This window comes from Poromitra crassiceps, assembly GCF_964638095.1.
Source record: "Poromitra crassiceps genome assembly, contig: HAP1_SCAFFOLD_2133, whole genome shotgun sequence".
In the NCBI taxonomy this organism is placed as follows: Eukaryota; Metazoa; Chordata; class Actinopteri; order Beryciformes; family Melamphaidae; genus Poromitra; species Poromitra crassiceps.
In genome coordinates this window covers 1-14,985 of record NW_028150292.1, presented here as the reverse complement: position 1 = coordinate 14,985, position 14,985 = coordinate 1, and the positions used below count along the sequence as shown (strand labels likewise).

Below are 14,985 nucleotides of genomic sequence, written 5' to 3'. Positions count from 1 at the left end.
CCCGTCTGACAAAGATGAAGGGAAGCTCATCATTAGGCTGATAGGGTGAAGTCACCATTGGTGTCACTCGAGACAATTGTGATGTCATCATTCACTGATGTCATCAGTGAGTGATGTCACCGGTGATGTCACTCAAACCAATTGTGATGTCATCAGTGATGTAGCATCAGTGGGAAGCAGGGAAGGGATGCTGATCATCTCACAATGGTTCTGTGAGTGTGAAGGCCTCGTAAAATGTCGCTGTACTGCCCCCTATGGGCGGATTTATTCCTACACACACACACACACACACACACACACACGCACGCACACACACACACACACACACACACACACACACACACACACACACACACACACACACACACACACACACACACACACACACACACACACACACACACACACACACACACACACACACACACACACACACACACACACACACACACACACAGAGAGTGGGTCAAACAGCCACACTTGATTCCCTACACAAGATCAATCAGACATCTTGAGATGGCATTGGGCATGCCTCATACAGGCACAGTGTGCCATGATCATTCCTATTCGCTGCGGGGAGGGATCCGGGTGGGGGCGGGATGTCTGGGCGAGGAAGAAAGCCACGGGCATCTGTCAGTAGTAGTAGCCTAGTATTCTGCTTGGATGTTTTCACATAGACATTTGTTTCTTGTGGGCTACTATCTCATATTATAGACCTGAGACGAGGCTCTTATTTTGCGTGCGTAAAATTCCAATTACGCGCAAAAATCGCACCACGTTTTTTGGCTTACAACATTTGAAAATCCAGGAGCCCAAAGGTTGTATTGGTGTTGTTAATATGTATCACATTGCCTATGCCCTATTTACACCGTCGTCTAGTAGGCTAGCTGCTATCGAGATGATGACAACGGGGGGTTCTTAAAATGGCAGAGGTGGATTTGAAAACGACCACATCGACGATGGACGCTTTGGTTCGTATCAGTGTGAGTAGAAATTCCGCATCTGCATGTGTTTGTGTTGTCACTGGATGTTTGGTTACCATAGCCTACTACAGCCCCAACTGGCGCTCTGTATTTTCCCGTTAAATATGATCATTTTATTTTCTTCCATAATGGAGCGCCGGAGAATTAAACGGCTCTCTGCATGGTCCACCTGTCGGACCACTCCTGACTGACAGACATGCTTTTGATTCTCCTGCATTCAGTCTAGTTTTATTCAAATCAATCAACACATGAAATATATGAGCCTGCTTATATAGCACCCTAACACATCAGTGCCCTAACATAGCAAATCATTGGCCGTATGCAGGCCTAGAGTTTTAGTTTTTTTGGTGTAACCCGCATTTTCTTCGTCATTTTAACGACTCACAGGACGTATAAATATTGAATTCATAGGTTGTATTCAATGGAATTTAAGACATGTCATGGTCTGCAGGGAGACTGAGGAAATTTCAAATAAAATAAAATAAAATGCAATGCACTGGCTTTGTAGGTTCACTTCCCCGAATTTAGAAGGGGTGGATGATAAATGGAGTAGCCTGGGCTATTTTATTTCTGGGTTCGGTCACTGGATGAGTACTCGTTGCCATGGAGACGGGATGCAGGGAACCAGGCCCCTGGGTTGCTGAGGCAAAATAATGGAAAGTAGGTTAGGCTGCATGTAGCATCGCCTGTTAGAATGTAACACACTAGCTAGCATGCAGAGATGGGAACAATGCACCATCATGGACTGGCTCAATCTCTGCACATCTGCAGGTCTCTCCATGTGCATTGTGCATAACAGCCCTGATGCAGTGGAAACCATAAGGGGTGGGGGGGGGGTCGACACAATTCCATAATTCTGAATCGTAGATGAGCCACAGACTTCCCCCCTAGCTGTTGCACAGCTGTAGAGAGAGAGAGCGGTGCATCTCCCTCACACACACCCCCTCCCCTCTCTCCAACAAGCATCGCTCCCCTTGCTGGAAATGTGCACGCAGTCCACCACTGTCATGGCGCCTAGGTTCCAGGTGAAGGTAAGGATGTGCTGTCGCATCGCCATGTTCTGCTCAGCACGCCGGCCGGACACCGGCAGTGCGCCATTACTGAAATTTGACAATAAACGGTGCATGATGGGCAACATGCGCTCCTGAAATTGCGATAGGCTAATTCATGAGAGAGAGAGAGAGAGAGAGAGAGAGAGAGAGAGAGAGAGAGAGAGAGAGAGAGAGAGAGAGGCTAGGTTGACATTGAGGAATGACACAGACGGGAAGATTGAGGTGGACTGAGGGAGAAAATAGCTTCTTAATTAGACTAATTGTGTGATTTAATATAGGCCTATTGATTTATGTTGTGCTAGTGCTGTAGGCATAGCCTGTTTAATTCTGTCACAACTATGGAAGTGACAGTTCCTTTACCTACAGTATATCCTATGTAAATGACTATTAGAGACACGCTATAGCCTATATATACATGTTCAAATCTCAGGGAGGATTGTCATTCTTATGGCATTCGATCAACATGGGTGTGTTAAGTGGCTTTCTGTGTAATCCAGCTGCCGATTGAATGGTGTGTGTGTGTGTGTGTGTGTGTGTGTGTGTGTGTGTGTGTGTGTGTGTGTGTGTGTGCGCACGCGCGCGCGCGTGTGTGCATGTGTGTGTAGGGGGTGGGGTGGGGGCCGGGTGGGGATGCCTATAGCGTGCTTATGGTCACGTGGACATGCAGTGTATGTTCCTGTCCAGCAGCAAGCAAGATTCACTCCGGTGCAGCGTGCAGAGAGAGAATCATCGATTCTTAATTAGTCTAGTCACACAACATTTAGCAGCGCTACAAGGAGCATTACACAAGGAGCAGATCAAATGACACATTGAAAAGAAAGAAAGATGAAAGCAATATTTTTTTAAGGTGCATTTGTGAAACATTCCTGTCACATCACATCATAAATATGCAATCTCATCTCAAATCCCTTTGCAGCAAAGCCAGTCTGTCTAATCTGCGTTGGCCTGATTTTGAAGTTAACTCGTAGTGTCAGTGATGTAGATGTAACACCAGTGACACTGCAACAGTTGCACGGGGCAACAGTTTCAGCTATCATTTGGACAGAAGGTGTGTCAAGGGCATCCGCAAAGGCGAAACACACCGACGTGGCTAGATTGGAATGGCTTGCTCAGAAACTTTATTAGACAACACAACATTTGTGCTGAACAAAAACATAACCTAGGCCTGATCACGGATAAGCGGTTGAAGCGGTTGATGGATGGATGGAAAATCATAATTGTCACTCGTTCCGTTGTAGGACGATTGAGAATGGGTCAGATCGGTTATCTGTCTTTGACCTTCATGATGATAAAGGTGACAAGGTGGCCTTGCAGTTGAGAGTGACTGTCCTGTGACTGTCCGCTCAACAGCTAATGTGTCCGAAGCGCTAACTGCTCCCGTGCTCCAACCCCTCTGCTGAAATAGATAGCATGTATATAGATTGATAAAAAATAAATATATGGATTTATTAGTGGATTATGCAAAGAAAACACATCCATAATTATACTGTATCTTATGTAAACGGATAACATTATCTGAAAGGTGAGGTCCTGTTCCTTCTTGTGCCATGTGTCAGTGTGTTGCTATGAAATATATTGACACCAAGTCTTTGTACATTTGATGAATAAAGTGCCACTGATTGAGTAATTGCAGTGCTGCAACAAGGCAGGTGATGCCAGCGCACACAGCAGTGGTCATGTGTGGCCACTGGCCAGATAGCATCTTCATCAACATCATCTTCATGATGCAAAGCTGCAGTCTAACCACACGGATGCACCTTCATCAACATCATCTTCATAATGCAAAGCTGCAGTCTAACCACACGGATGCACTGTGTGCAGTGATTGAATAATTAAAGCCTGGTCCTCCTTTATCCATATTTAACAAGAGCCGTGCCACCTATATCGGCCCGTGTAGGACAGCTATTTATATTGGCTGCTCTGTCAGCTTTGTGGTTATACTTTAACCAAATAAATCACGCTATGTTCCTTTGCCTGTCTTAGTCTGTTCACCTTTATGAATACACCTGGATATTCTTGCGTGTTTTACTTTTCTCTGACTTTCCATCAAGGCTAATTGTCCGCACATCACTATTGTTCCTTTCTATATGTTGCATGCCTGTTTTGCAAGGTTGCAAATTGTATTTAAGTTTGAATAATACACCCTAATGCTAGCTTGGCTAGTGGCTACCCTGGGATCCTCCACTTATGTCTCTGCAAGAAAAGAGCGTTTTCTCAGCCACCAGATGGTAACGCCTGGTTTCTCTGCGTCTGACAGGCTAACATGAAGAGCATGGAGCGTGAGCTGCACTGCCCCGTGTGTAAGGAGATCGTGAAGCAGCCCGTGGTCCTGCCATGCCAGCACAGCGTCTGCCTCATGTGTGCCTCCGAGGTCTTGGTGGCAAGCGGTTACCCGCCTCCAGATCTTCCTCCAGAGCCCAACTCACCAGCCTCCACGCCCAACACCCGCTCCCCCCGCCAGGCGCGCAGGCCCATGCCCAAAGCGGAGCAGCGGCCCATTGACCGCGTGCTACGCACAGGTTTGGATTCACTGTTATCTAGATAAAAAAAACATGCTTTCTCTCCTCTCTAAAAGTCCCAACATGTCATTCATGTCAGGAACACTTTAGTCATAGATTTGACCATTTATTGCACAAATGGAATGATACAGGCGCTGATGGCTCCGCGCTTTACAGAAGATGCTCCCTCTCAAGCATCCCAGCAGCACGCTAAGCTGAACAGGGAGCGCAATGCAGAATCCCCCAGGCGTATATGCAGGAGTAAGCCCAAAGCAAGACGAATACAGTTTAACCTTTGAGCCATGCGTGAGTCTGAGCTAGGAAGGTGGAGGCAAAGCTGCTGCCAGCAGCAGCATATAGGTGAAGCAAGATCAGAGTAAGAGGAGGCCATATTTAAATGGACCGCCTTGTTGTGAGAATGACTGTGATTGGTGAATGTTTAAAACCCCTATCCAATCAGCGGCTGTCAGCTGATTACAGCTGGGGCGGAGCCTATGACTTCCATGTCCTGCATGAACTAACGCAATGCTTCATTTAAATGGAGGGTGGGGGTGCTTCACACATTTTCACCTGCAGTAAGAGTAAAGGGAGCTTAGAGGAAAGAAACAGAAACGTGTCTTCACACGTTAGCTAAACCCTTCCTCCTTGACTCCAATGTTAAGTCATGATCGATATGCACCAGTCTATTCACCTTATGTAGAAGAGACAGTCTGGCTTGAGAGACTAACAGGAAGTGTAAATACAATCGGAAGTTACGATTGTGTTTATACTTCCTGTGACTCATAAACCTAGTCTGACTCATAATGTGAGTCAAACTAGGTTTGACCAGGTGAGTCAGACTAGTTTGAGCAGGTAAAACAGCCGGCGTTTTGAACAGGAAGTCATGACACAATGGGTCAAGTGGGCGGGGCTACATAAGGTGAATAGATGTGTTAGTAGACACATTCCTCCCCTATCATTTTCTCTCTCGCTCTGCTCATTATTGACTTTTCCTCGTGGTCCCCCCCCTCTAGCCCCCCGGTCTCCAGGATACGGGACATATCCACGGGGACGGCGTAAGGAAGGCCCGCCCCTGGTGATGATGTTTCCCTGCGTCCCCTGTGGCCGAGACGTGGAGCTGGGGGAGAAGGGCCTTACCGACTGTCTTCGCAACCTCACCCTGGAGCGCATCGTGGAGAGGTAGGTACCACGCAAACCCGTGTACAAAAAAAAAATGCATGCAGTGATATGGGCGTTCAGGGCCCATGATGCTTGGACAAACCGCCTCAGTGAGTTTTAGGTGTGAAAAAAGAAGGTGTGGGAACGTGTCCAAATGCTGAGTGTAATGAATCAGCAGCAGCTGAGGTGTTGAAGAATCCAGCAGAGCACTGCAACCATGGCTACTATGGCCGACGGTGCACTTCCAGAGGCTGGCAGCTTTGTGTTACCTCTGTAACCCATTTGATACTATTGTCATTGATCGCACTCTCGTTTAGTGCGTTTTCGCCAGCCTTGTCTTTCATGCGGTTTTCAATTAATAATTAATTGAAATAATTTATACTCAGGCGCGTAATTGTATGTTGTTTTTGTATGTTTTTGTATTTTTTGTATTTGTTATCGATGCTGCTTTCTTGGCCAGATCCATCTTGAAAAAGATATATTTAATATGAATGAAACCAACTGCTTAAAAAAAAAAGGAAAAAGGAATCCAATATTCCCTATGAAATGAACCTCCAGTTAGGTCCTGGACAGTCCCGGCTACAGCCCACTACAGGAGAGGGGGCGTTGAAATTCCAAGAGGGGCGACAACGGAACGCACTATAGACCCTTTTTATGTTTGTAAACAGCGATTATGTATTTTGTGGGTGGAGCCGAACTGGTTGCAGAAAGTTACAACTAGCGGGTTCAGCTGTCATAGTAATATGGAAGATCCGGACACCTCCTCCACGTATTTTAAAGCTTAGCCAGCAACAGACGGGTTACCTTACACAAATAAGCGAACTCTTTCAATGGGGTGAGGTTTCCTGACCCGTACTCGCTGTCAGGATGGGTCTAGGATCCAATTACATCGCAAAGTTTCAGTGCCGGACATCGTCATATTCCTAGCGGGAATGTCCAGCGTCTATACGCATACGGCACAAGATGTCTTTTTCCTGTATTCTGGGGATCTCTCTCGTTTCAGCTTCAGTTTTGGATACGGCGATGCGTGCGCAACTAACCCTGTGACGTCCACTCTAAATGGATCTAAGCTAGAAAAACATGAGCAGACCAGTTGCCTTATCTAGGCGCCAATGCAGCATTTTTACCGTGATTACAGACACGTTACTAGACAGACACAGCCACCAAGCAATTCATTGTGCCTGCTATGCCAATATGGCAGTCTTCCAAAGAGCCTCTCCTCTTTGAGATCATTACAGACAAGTTATTAGACAAACACAGCCACCAAGTGCCTGCTTTACAAAACACTCTGCCTCATGCCTACACACAACCAATCATCACCCCCGATGCCCCCTCACGCCCCCTCGTGACGCCGGGACTGGTCCTGGAGGACACAGTTTCATGGTGACCCCATGCTGCACTAGTAGGCGTATACATTTCGAACCAATAAAATCATCCGATTTTTGAACAATCCCGCCCCTCTGCACCCCTCCCAACATTGCCTTTCTCGCCATGACTCCCATTGCATTGGTTTGAATGACCCCTCTCTGCTGCATTATATGCCCCACCCCCAACATCCTGTTTCAACAAGAAACGCATCAAATCCAGGAAGTAAAGATGCCATTTCATCACTAACACATGTATACACGATGTCTTATTTTGTTGTCATTGCCTTTCTTCCATATTCCTGCGCCTGACTCTTTCCACCGCTCCGTTCCCGTCTCAGGTACAGGCACACGGTGAGCCTGGGCAGTGTGGCTGTGATGTGCCAGTTCTGTAAGCCTCCGCAGGCTCTGGAGGCCACGAAGGGCTGTGCGGACTGCAGGGCCAGTTTCTGTAACGAGTGCTTCAAGCTCTATCACCCCTGGGGGACGCCGCGGGCTCAACACGAACACGTCCAGCCCACACTCAACTTCAGACCAAAGGTGAGACACGCACGTATATTACTGTTGTATGTAAGACTAAAAAATGACATGCTTTATTTTCATAGCACTTAAAACAACAGCAACAAAAGAAGTTGCAAAGTGTATTACAGACATAGAAACTATAAAAAAGGGTAAAAAAATTAATGGTGGGGGGGGGGGGTGATAGGGGGAGGTAACTCAACATCCATGGGCAGAGCTGATGATTTGGTGATTTGGCATTTATTTTCAACCTTGTCACCATGACAACCAATTCTGCACTGTGGGGTTTTCAGGGAGTGCTGCTCTCCAATAACCTGACGCTGCCAGATGGATGTAAGTTCATTCACATTTGTTTCACAACCAAACAACCAGGTGGGATTGTGAATTTGTGGAACAATGCCGCCCCCATCTGGCGGAGTCAGGCTAGCTCTCCATTGCATTCTGGGCACTCTAGGCCAGTCTGAGGCTGTGGGCCTCCCCCCAGACAAAGCTTGGAAAAAGGTGCCCCCCCCCCCCTCCCCCACCCCCCTCGCTCAAATCCTGGATGCCTATGGGATCATCATTATGTTATTTGATCCCACAGATCAGTGTTTCCCGAAACAAAACAAAGTTATTATATTATTTATTGTAAAAGTGTTTAACAAAAAAGTTAACATTTTAAATTGATGAAGTTGATCCTCCTAATCCCCTGCAAATGGTCTCCTCCTTCTCACCTCTGTTCTTTACACACTTTTTGCCTGGATTGGATTGGACTTGACTCTCCTCCCAGGTTCTGACCTGTCCGGAGCATGACCAGGAGAAACTCCAGTTCTACTGTCGGACCTGTCAGCGGCTGCTGTGCCCTCTCTGCAAGCTGCGCCGCGTCCACACCGGACACAAGATCATGCCCGTCGCACACGCACACCAAGCCCTTAAGGTGGGACTCTGGGACTCTGATGTCATGCAACATTGTTGGTTTGGTTGTAGGATGGTTCTGATAAACCCAGCCCAAGCTGGACATAGTGATGATGTTCATGATTCAGTGTTTCAAATATACAGATGAATGTATCATGTTACTTTTATAGTTTTTTTTACATAGTTATACAAAACTGCCATACATCAGAGACTGAGACCGAGTTAATGTAATACATTGTATTAGGAGGATTAACACGATCTGGTGTCAATTTGTTGTGTTGTGTGCTGTTTATTTGACAGGAGAAGATTACCAAGGAGATGAACCACATTCTGTCCAACCAGGAGACAGTTCTGTCTCAGATCACCGAGCTGGAGAGTGCCATCACTCAGACTGAGGTGACTCATTAGACTCGTTCACTTCGCACCCAATTCACCCATTTTGTGTCTAAAAGGCAGGTAGTAACACACATTAACGAGGGCCCCGGCACTGGATCACCTAAATGTCATTGGAAGTTGTTGGAAACCCTCATTAATGTTTTGCTTGCACCTGTGCTACTTCCTGCCTTTTAGACACAAAATGGGTGAATTGGGTGGGAAGTGAAAAAGGTGAATACAATGCGCAGACAAAGCGTCACTGAACAAAGAATTAACAGCAGGCATCAACTAAATACCCATACGTTTTGCTCGTGGCTAAAAACTGTCTGTAGGTTAGCATCCTGTCTGTCCATTTTACTAGCTTCTATGACGGGAATCCATATGTTCCCTCAAATGTTCCTATCATAAAACCTATCGTTCTATCATAAAACATACTGCTCTATAAAACCTACTGTGAAATAAATTGACTGAAATTTGCACTTCACTTCCCAGTCGGCAGTTGATTGATTGATTGAGTTTGTTGATTACTTGCCACATGATACATTCATCAAATCCAACAGTCCAGCCGATTAAGAAATCTGTTTTTGCTGCTTACACACATTACTGTCCACCTGCAAAGCTTACACACATTACTGTCCACCTGCAAAGCTTACACACATTAAAGCTTTTGCACACCAAGTCCGTATTTTCGTCCGAAATTGACGCACGAAAAAAAAAAAGAATACGACCTAATTTGTGTCAATCATCGTTGACACACCGAGTCCGACAATTACGTCCGTCATTTAAGTTTTCGGACGAGGTTCGATTTTCTGCGTTTTTCCGCATCAGTCAATAGATTTTTGCGAGCTGGGACCTGTCTGTGTTTTCAGATGACGGATTAAAAAACACGCATACGAAAACAATCGGACTGTGTGTGCAAAGACCTTCTCTGTCCACCTGCAAAACAACGCCACGCAAAACAAGCACTTTAGATCCGGTGTTTACCATAGATAGACTATTGCATAATAATGCTTGTTAGAAATGTGATAATTATTTTTCAAGATTTAACCCATACAATGACATGAAATAGTCACTGTTTGGTCAACTGGATCACGGGTTCCCAACCTTTTTTGTGCCAAGGACCGGTAGATAGATGGAAAAAAAGTTGCGGACCGGTTGTCAATTTTAATAATAATAATAATAATAATAATAATAATAATAATAATAATAATAATAATAATCAAAATAATCAAAATAATCAAAATAAATATATATATATTTATAGGCTGTGTGGTAGTTGAAACATAGTTTCAAGTTGACATTTATTTGTGTTTGTAGTTTGTAAAAAACTGTTTGTACATTTTTCTTTTTTTTTCTTCTTCTTTTTTTTGGGACCGGGCTCGCGGCCAGGTACCAAATGCGTTGCAGCCCGGTACCGGTCCACGGCCCGGTGGTTGGGAACCACTGAACTGGATGACTACTAGTACACATAGTGTCACACATAGTGCTGACAAGTACACATATACATACACTGTACACACAAACTTTGACTTTTGTGTGTTGTACCTTCTTTTTCGAAGAACACTGAATGGGAAACCTACAAACAAAGGGCTCCATAAATAAACTTGACTCAAATAAAGCAAAGAAATAAAAAATGAATCCCCATAACTGTAAATCAATGTAAACCACAGCCTTGCAGGGCTTATTGCTTTTCTAAAACGGTTACTACATATTGCAAGGTTTCATAGAATAAACAAAAAACAAAAAGGCAATAACTTATTGATAACAAACAATCATTCTTCCACCAAGCAATGTAGTTCTTCAGCGACATTTCGCAGAATGGTTGCCAGGCAACACGCAGACGCAGCAACACGCGCGTAATTGGCCCAGTAACACTGCGATGCGGTCACAGCAGGTGTGTGTTTATAGAGTGTTTTTACGACGGCTTCGAACATGGCTCAGCCAATCGTAATCAAAGACCGGAACTATCCTGTTTTAATAAGGTGCTGTAACCTGGCATCCGCTTGTTAGTTCTCACATGCGTCCCAACTTGTCTGCGTGTGTTACTCTCCGCCCACCACCAGGTGAACAGTGTGGCAGCCAGAGAGCAGCTGGCTCAGAGTGTCAGGGACCTGACGGCGGCGCTGGCGGAGCGCCACTCGTCGCTCACGCAGGCTGTGGAGGGGGCGCGGCAGAGGCGGGGTGAGGCGCTGGCTTCCCAGGTGGCCGAGCGACGCAGCATGATGGAGCATGCGGGGCTCATGGCCTTTACCCAGGAGCTGCTGAAGGAGCCAGACCCGCCCTGCTTCGTGCAGGCGGCCCGCCAGACTCATAACAGGTTTGACTGCTCTATTGTCTATCTTTAGCTGTGTATACTATCTTTGTTTTTATGATTCTTGGTCATTGCTGTCTTAAGCCATGTTCAGACTAGGAGGCCAAATCTGATTTGTGAACTTTAATGACCTATTCATGATTCTATCCAGATTGGTTTTGTGAGTCTGGACGCTCCAAGTCTGATTTGTGTCACTTGTCCCAAACCACATTATGGAGGTAGTTTCCAATCTGCTTTCGACTGATGTGACTTCAGTGTGGACGCGCTGGTCACCCAAATCAGATTTGAGAGTGTCTTTTGCATGGAGGCGGGGACTTGAAGAGCAGAGAGCAGACATGCAAACACTGCCACAAACATGCAGACAGGCTCATTGTATCTGGACACACAGATCCGACTTGAACACTTGCCCAAATCAGATTTGTGGCAGTGCGGACACACTGCCAAATCAGATTTGGGAAACCAATCGAGATAATGATGATTAATGACTTTAGCAGCAAATCGGATTTGCCTGTAATGTGAACATGGCCTGAGATGCATTCTTTTTGTCTTTCCGAGATTAATTTTAAATTTTTAAAGACAGAGAAAGGAGATGTTTAATCACATTCAAAGTGTCTGCAGAGCACAAATGCAGCTTGTAAAAGTAGAAAAATAGTTGTTCAATTAGTTATTAGTATTCTCTTTGCATTCCTCTCCAAATTATTTGTAATAGCTGAATGGCCACAAGATGGAGCTAATGCACTTAGTAGTAAGAGTGGGTATCTTTTGGAAGAATAGTAGATATGTGTGTGGGTGGAGATAGGAAGACACACTATAATTTACAAGACAATTTTCTTCCGGTCGGTTCATTGTCTTGCCTGAAAACGGAGTAATTTGAACTTAATCACGCACGCCCCATCTCTCCTCATCAAGCTGTCTCACCCTCCCACGCCCTTCCCTCTCGATGCAAGTGTCACATAACCGGCCCATCTTCCTCTTCCCTCTAACCCCGCCTCCTCCCTCTTCCTCCCCGCCGCCCACCTTCTTGCCAGGTTGAGTAAATCCATCGACAGTCTCCAGTGTTTCTCTCTGGCTGCTGATCCATCCTTCAGACACTTCCAGCTGGACGTCTCCAAAGAACTCAAACTCCTCACAGAGCTGCACTTCATCCAGGGTGAGGAGGGGGGGCGCCGAGGAGACGGGGACGGGCAGGACGGGGCGGAGGGGAGGGGAGGAGGAGAAGAAGAAGTTTCTCCTTGGCTCAGTGGGCTGAAGAGCATCATTTGCGCACAATGTCACTAGTTTGACTTTCGACTATCGTTGCACGTCACCCGCTTCCTCTTCCTGTCAATTTCCACTTATGCTGTCCAATGAAGCAGAAATGTCATAAAATATTGCATAAGAAGCGAATGCGGCGCAGTGACAGAATTGGAGAGGGTAGTCCACACTGTGACAAGCCAAACCTCCGCACTTGAGTATATTATTAAGCTTTCAGGCATTTTTTTTTTTTTTTTTTAGCTCTCACATTCAACGCGTTATTTCCCCAGCACCCCTGGCTCCGGTGATCGACACCCAGCGCACGCTGGCTTACGACCAGCTCTTCCTGTGCTGGCGGCTGCCTCAGGACTCCTCGCCCGCCTGGCACTTCTCCGTGGAGTATCGGCGTCGGGGCGTGGTCCAGGTGTCCCGGGGCGGGATCAGGGGAGGACTGTCTGCCGCCCGCTGGGGCTGGCAGCGGATGGACGAGGTGGGCGGGCCCAGCGCTGTGATTGACAGACTGGAGATGGACAGCGTGTACGTGCTGCGGGTCAGAGGCTGCAACAAGGCGGGCTACGGGGAGTACAGCGAGGAGGTGTACCTGCACACCCCGCCCGCGCCAGGTGAGCATATACACTGATATACCTGCACACCATGCCCGCGCCAGGTGAGAACACACACTGATATACCTGCACACCCCGCCCGCGCCAGGTGAGAACACACACTGATATACCTGCACACCACGCCCGCGCCAGGTGAGAACACACACTGATATACCTGCACACCACGCCCGCGCCAGGTGAGAACACACACTGATATACCTGCACACCCCGCCCGCGCCAGGTGAGCATACACACTGATATACCTGCACACCACGCCCGCGCCAGGTGAGCATACACACTGATATACCTGCACACTACGCCTGCGCCAGGTGAGAACAACACACTGATATACCTGCACACCCCGCCCGTGCCAGGTGAGAATAACACACTGATATACCTGCACACCACGCTTGCGCCAGGTGAGCATAACACACTGATATACCTGCACACCACGCCCGCGCCAGGTGAGCATACACACTGATATACCTGCACACCACGCCTGCGCCAGGTGAGCATATACACTGATATACCTGCACACCACGCCCGCGCCAGGTGAGCATACACACTGATATACCTGCACACCACGCCCGCGCCAGGTGAGAATAACACACTGATATACCTGCACACCACGCCCGCGCCAGGTGAGCATAACACACTGATATACCTGCACACCACGCCCGCGCCAGGTGAGCATACACACTGATATACCTGCACACCACGCCCGCGCCAGGTGAGAATAACACACTGATATACCTGCACACCACGCCCGCGCCAGGTGAGCATATACACTGATATAGCTGCACACCACGCCCGCGCCAGGTGAGCATACACACTGATATACCTGCACACCACGCCCGCGCCAGGTGAGCATACACACTGATATACCTGCACACCACGCCCGCGCCAGGTGAGAATAACACACTGATATACCTGCACACCACGCCCGCGCCAGGTGAGAATAACACACTGATATACCTGCACACCACGCCCGCGCCAGGTGAGCATACACACTGATATACCTGCACACCACGCCTGCGCCAGGTGAGCATATACACTGATATACCTGCACACCACGCCCGCGCCAGGTGAGCATATACACTGATATACCTGCACACCACGCCCGCGCCAGGTGAGAATAACACACTGATATACCTGCACACCACGCCCGCGCCAGGTGAGAACACACACTGATATACCTGCACACCACGCCCGCGCCAGGTGAGAATAACACACTGATATACCTGCACACCACGCCCGCGCCAGGTGAGAACACACACTGATATACCTGCACACCACGCCTGCGCCAGGTGAGAACACACACTGATATACCTGCACACCACGCCCGTGCCAGGTGAGAACACACACTGATATACCTGCACACCACGCCTGCGCCAGGTGAGCATATACACTGATATACCTGCACACCCCGCCCGCGCCAGGTGAGCATACACACTGATATACCTGCACACCACGCCCGCGCCAGGTGAGAATAACACACTGATATACCTGCACACCACGCCCGCGCCAGGTGAGGAGTAGTTGGAGTTGAAAGAGGGCGTGGTTTGAACTGCCCATAGACTTATAGTGTCTAGTATAAGGGGGAAGTTGACAGAGGCAGCAAAAAGGGGGCGGGGCTTAGGTAAGGTCAATTGCACCCATGCCACCAACCAAGTTATAAATAATCAAGTGGTCGACTCTGGCTAGTTTGTTAACGCCACAACTGACAAAGTATAACGTTCCTTTTAGGACCTCCTATCTTTTGTTGTGGGAAAATCGCAAACAAGAAGTCAGTGAGAACTTGATTACAGCTAGCAGAAAATCAGATTGTATGCACACAGCAAGCTCCATTCAAGACTCATACACACCTGTTATTACTATCAGTCATAAGATAAGCATTAGTATGCCTACCATGATGACATGCTTAATAACTCATTTTCTTTTTTCCTCTGCCCATTCCCATATTCCTTTTCTTCTTCCTTTCCCATCTTGCCATCCT

General features: G+C 47.3%; 1 protein-coding gene across 1 annotated transcript; it reads left to right on the top strand.

Annotated features, from left to right (window-relative positions):
- Positions 1–1,990: 1,990 nt before the first annotated feature.
- On the top strand, positions 1,991–14,163 carry LOC310772161 (tripartite motif-containing protein 46-like; the record flags this gene model as incomplete). The annotated part of the gene is made up of 13 exons (XM_083664605.1): positions 1,991–2,014; positions 4,293–4,554; positions 5,562–5,712; positions 7,397–7,595; positions 8,344–8,490; positions 8,769–8,864; positions 10,907–11,160; positions 12,183–12,304; positions 12,678–13,010; positions 13,319–13,453; positions 13,586–13,675; positions 13,897–13,986; positions 14,119–14,163. Coding segments are annotated over 13 exons (1,948 nt in total), but the record flags the coding sequence as incomplete, so codon positions are not given.
- Positions 14,164–14,985: the final 822 nt, after the last annotated feature.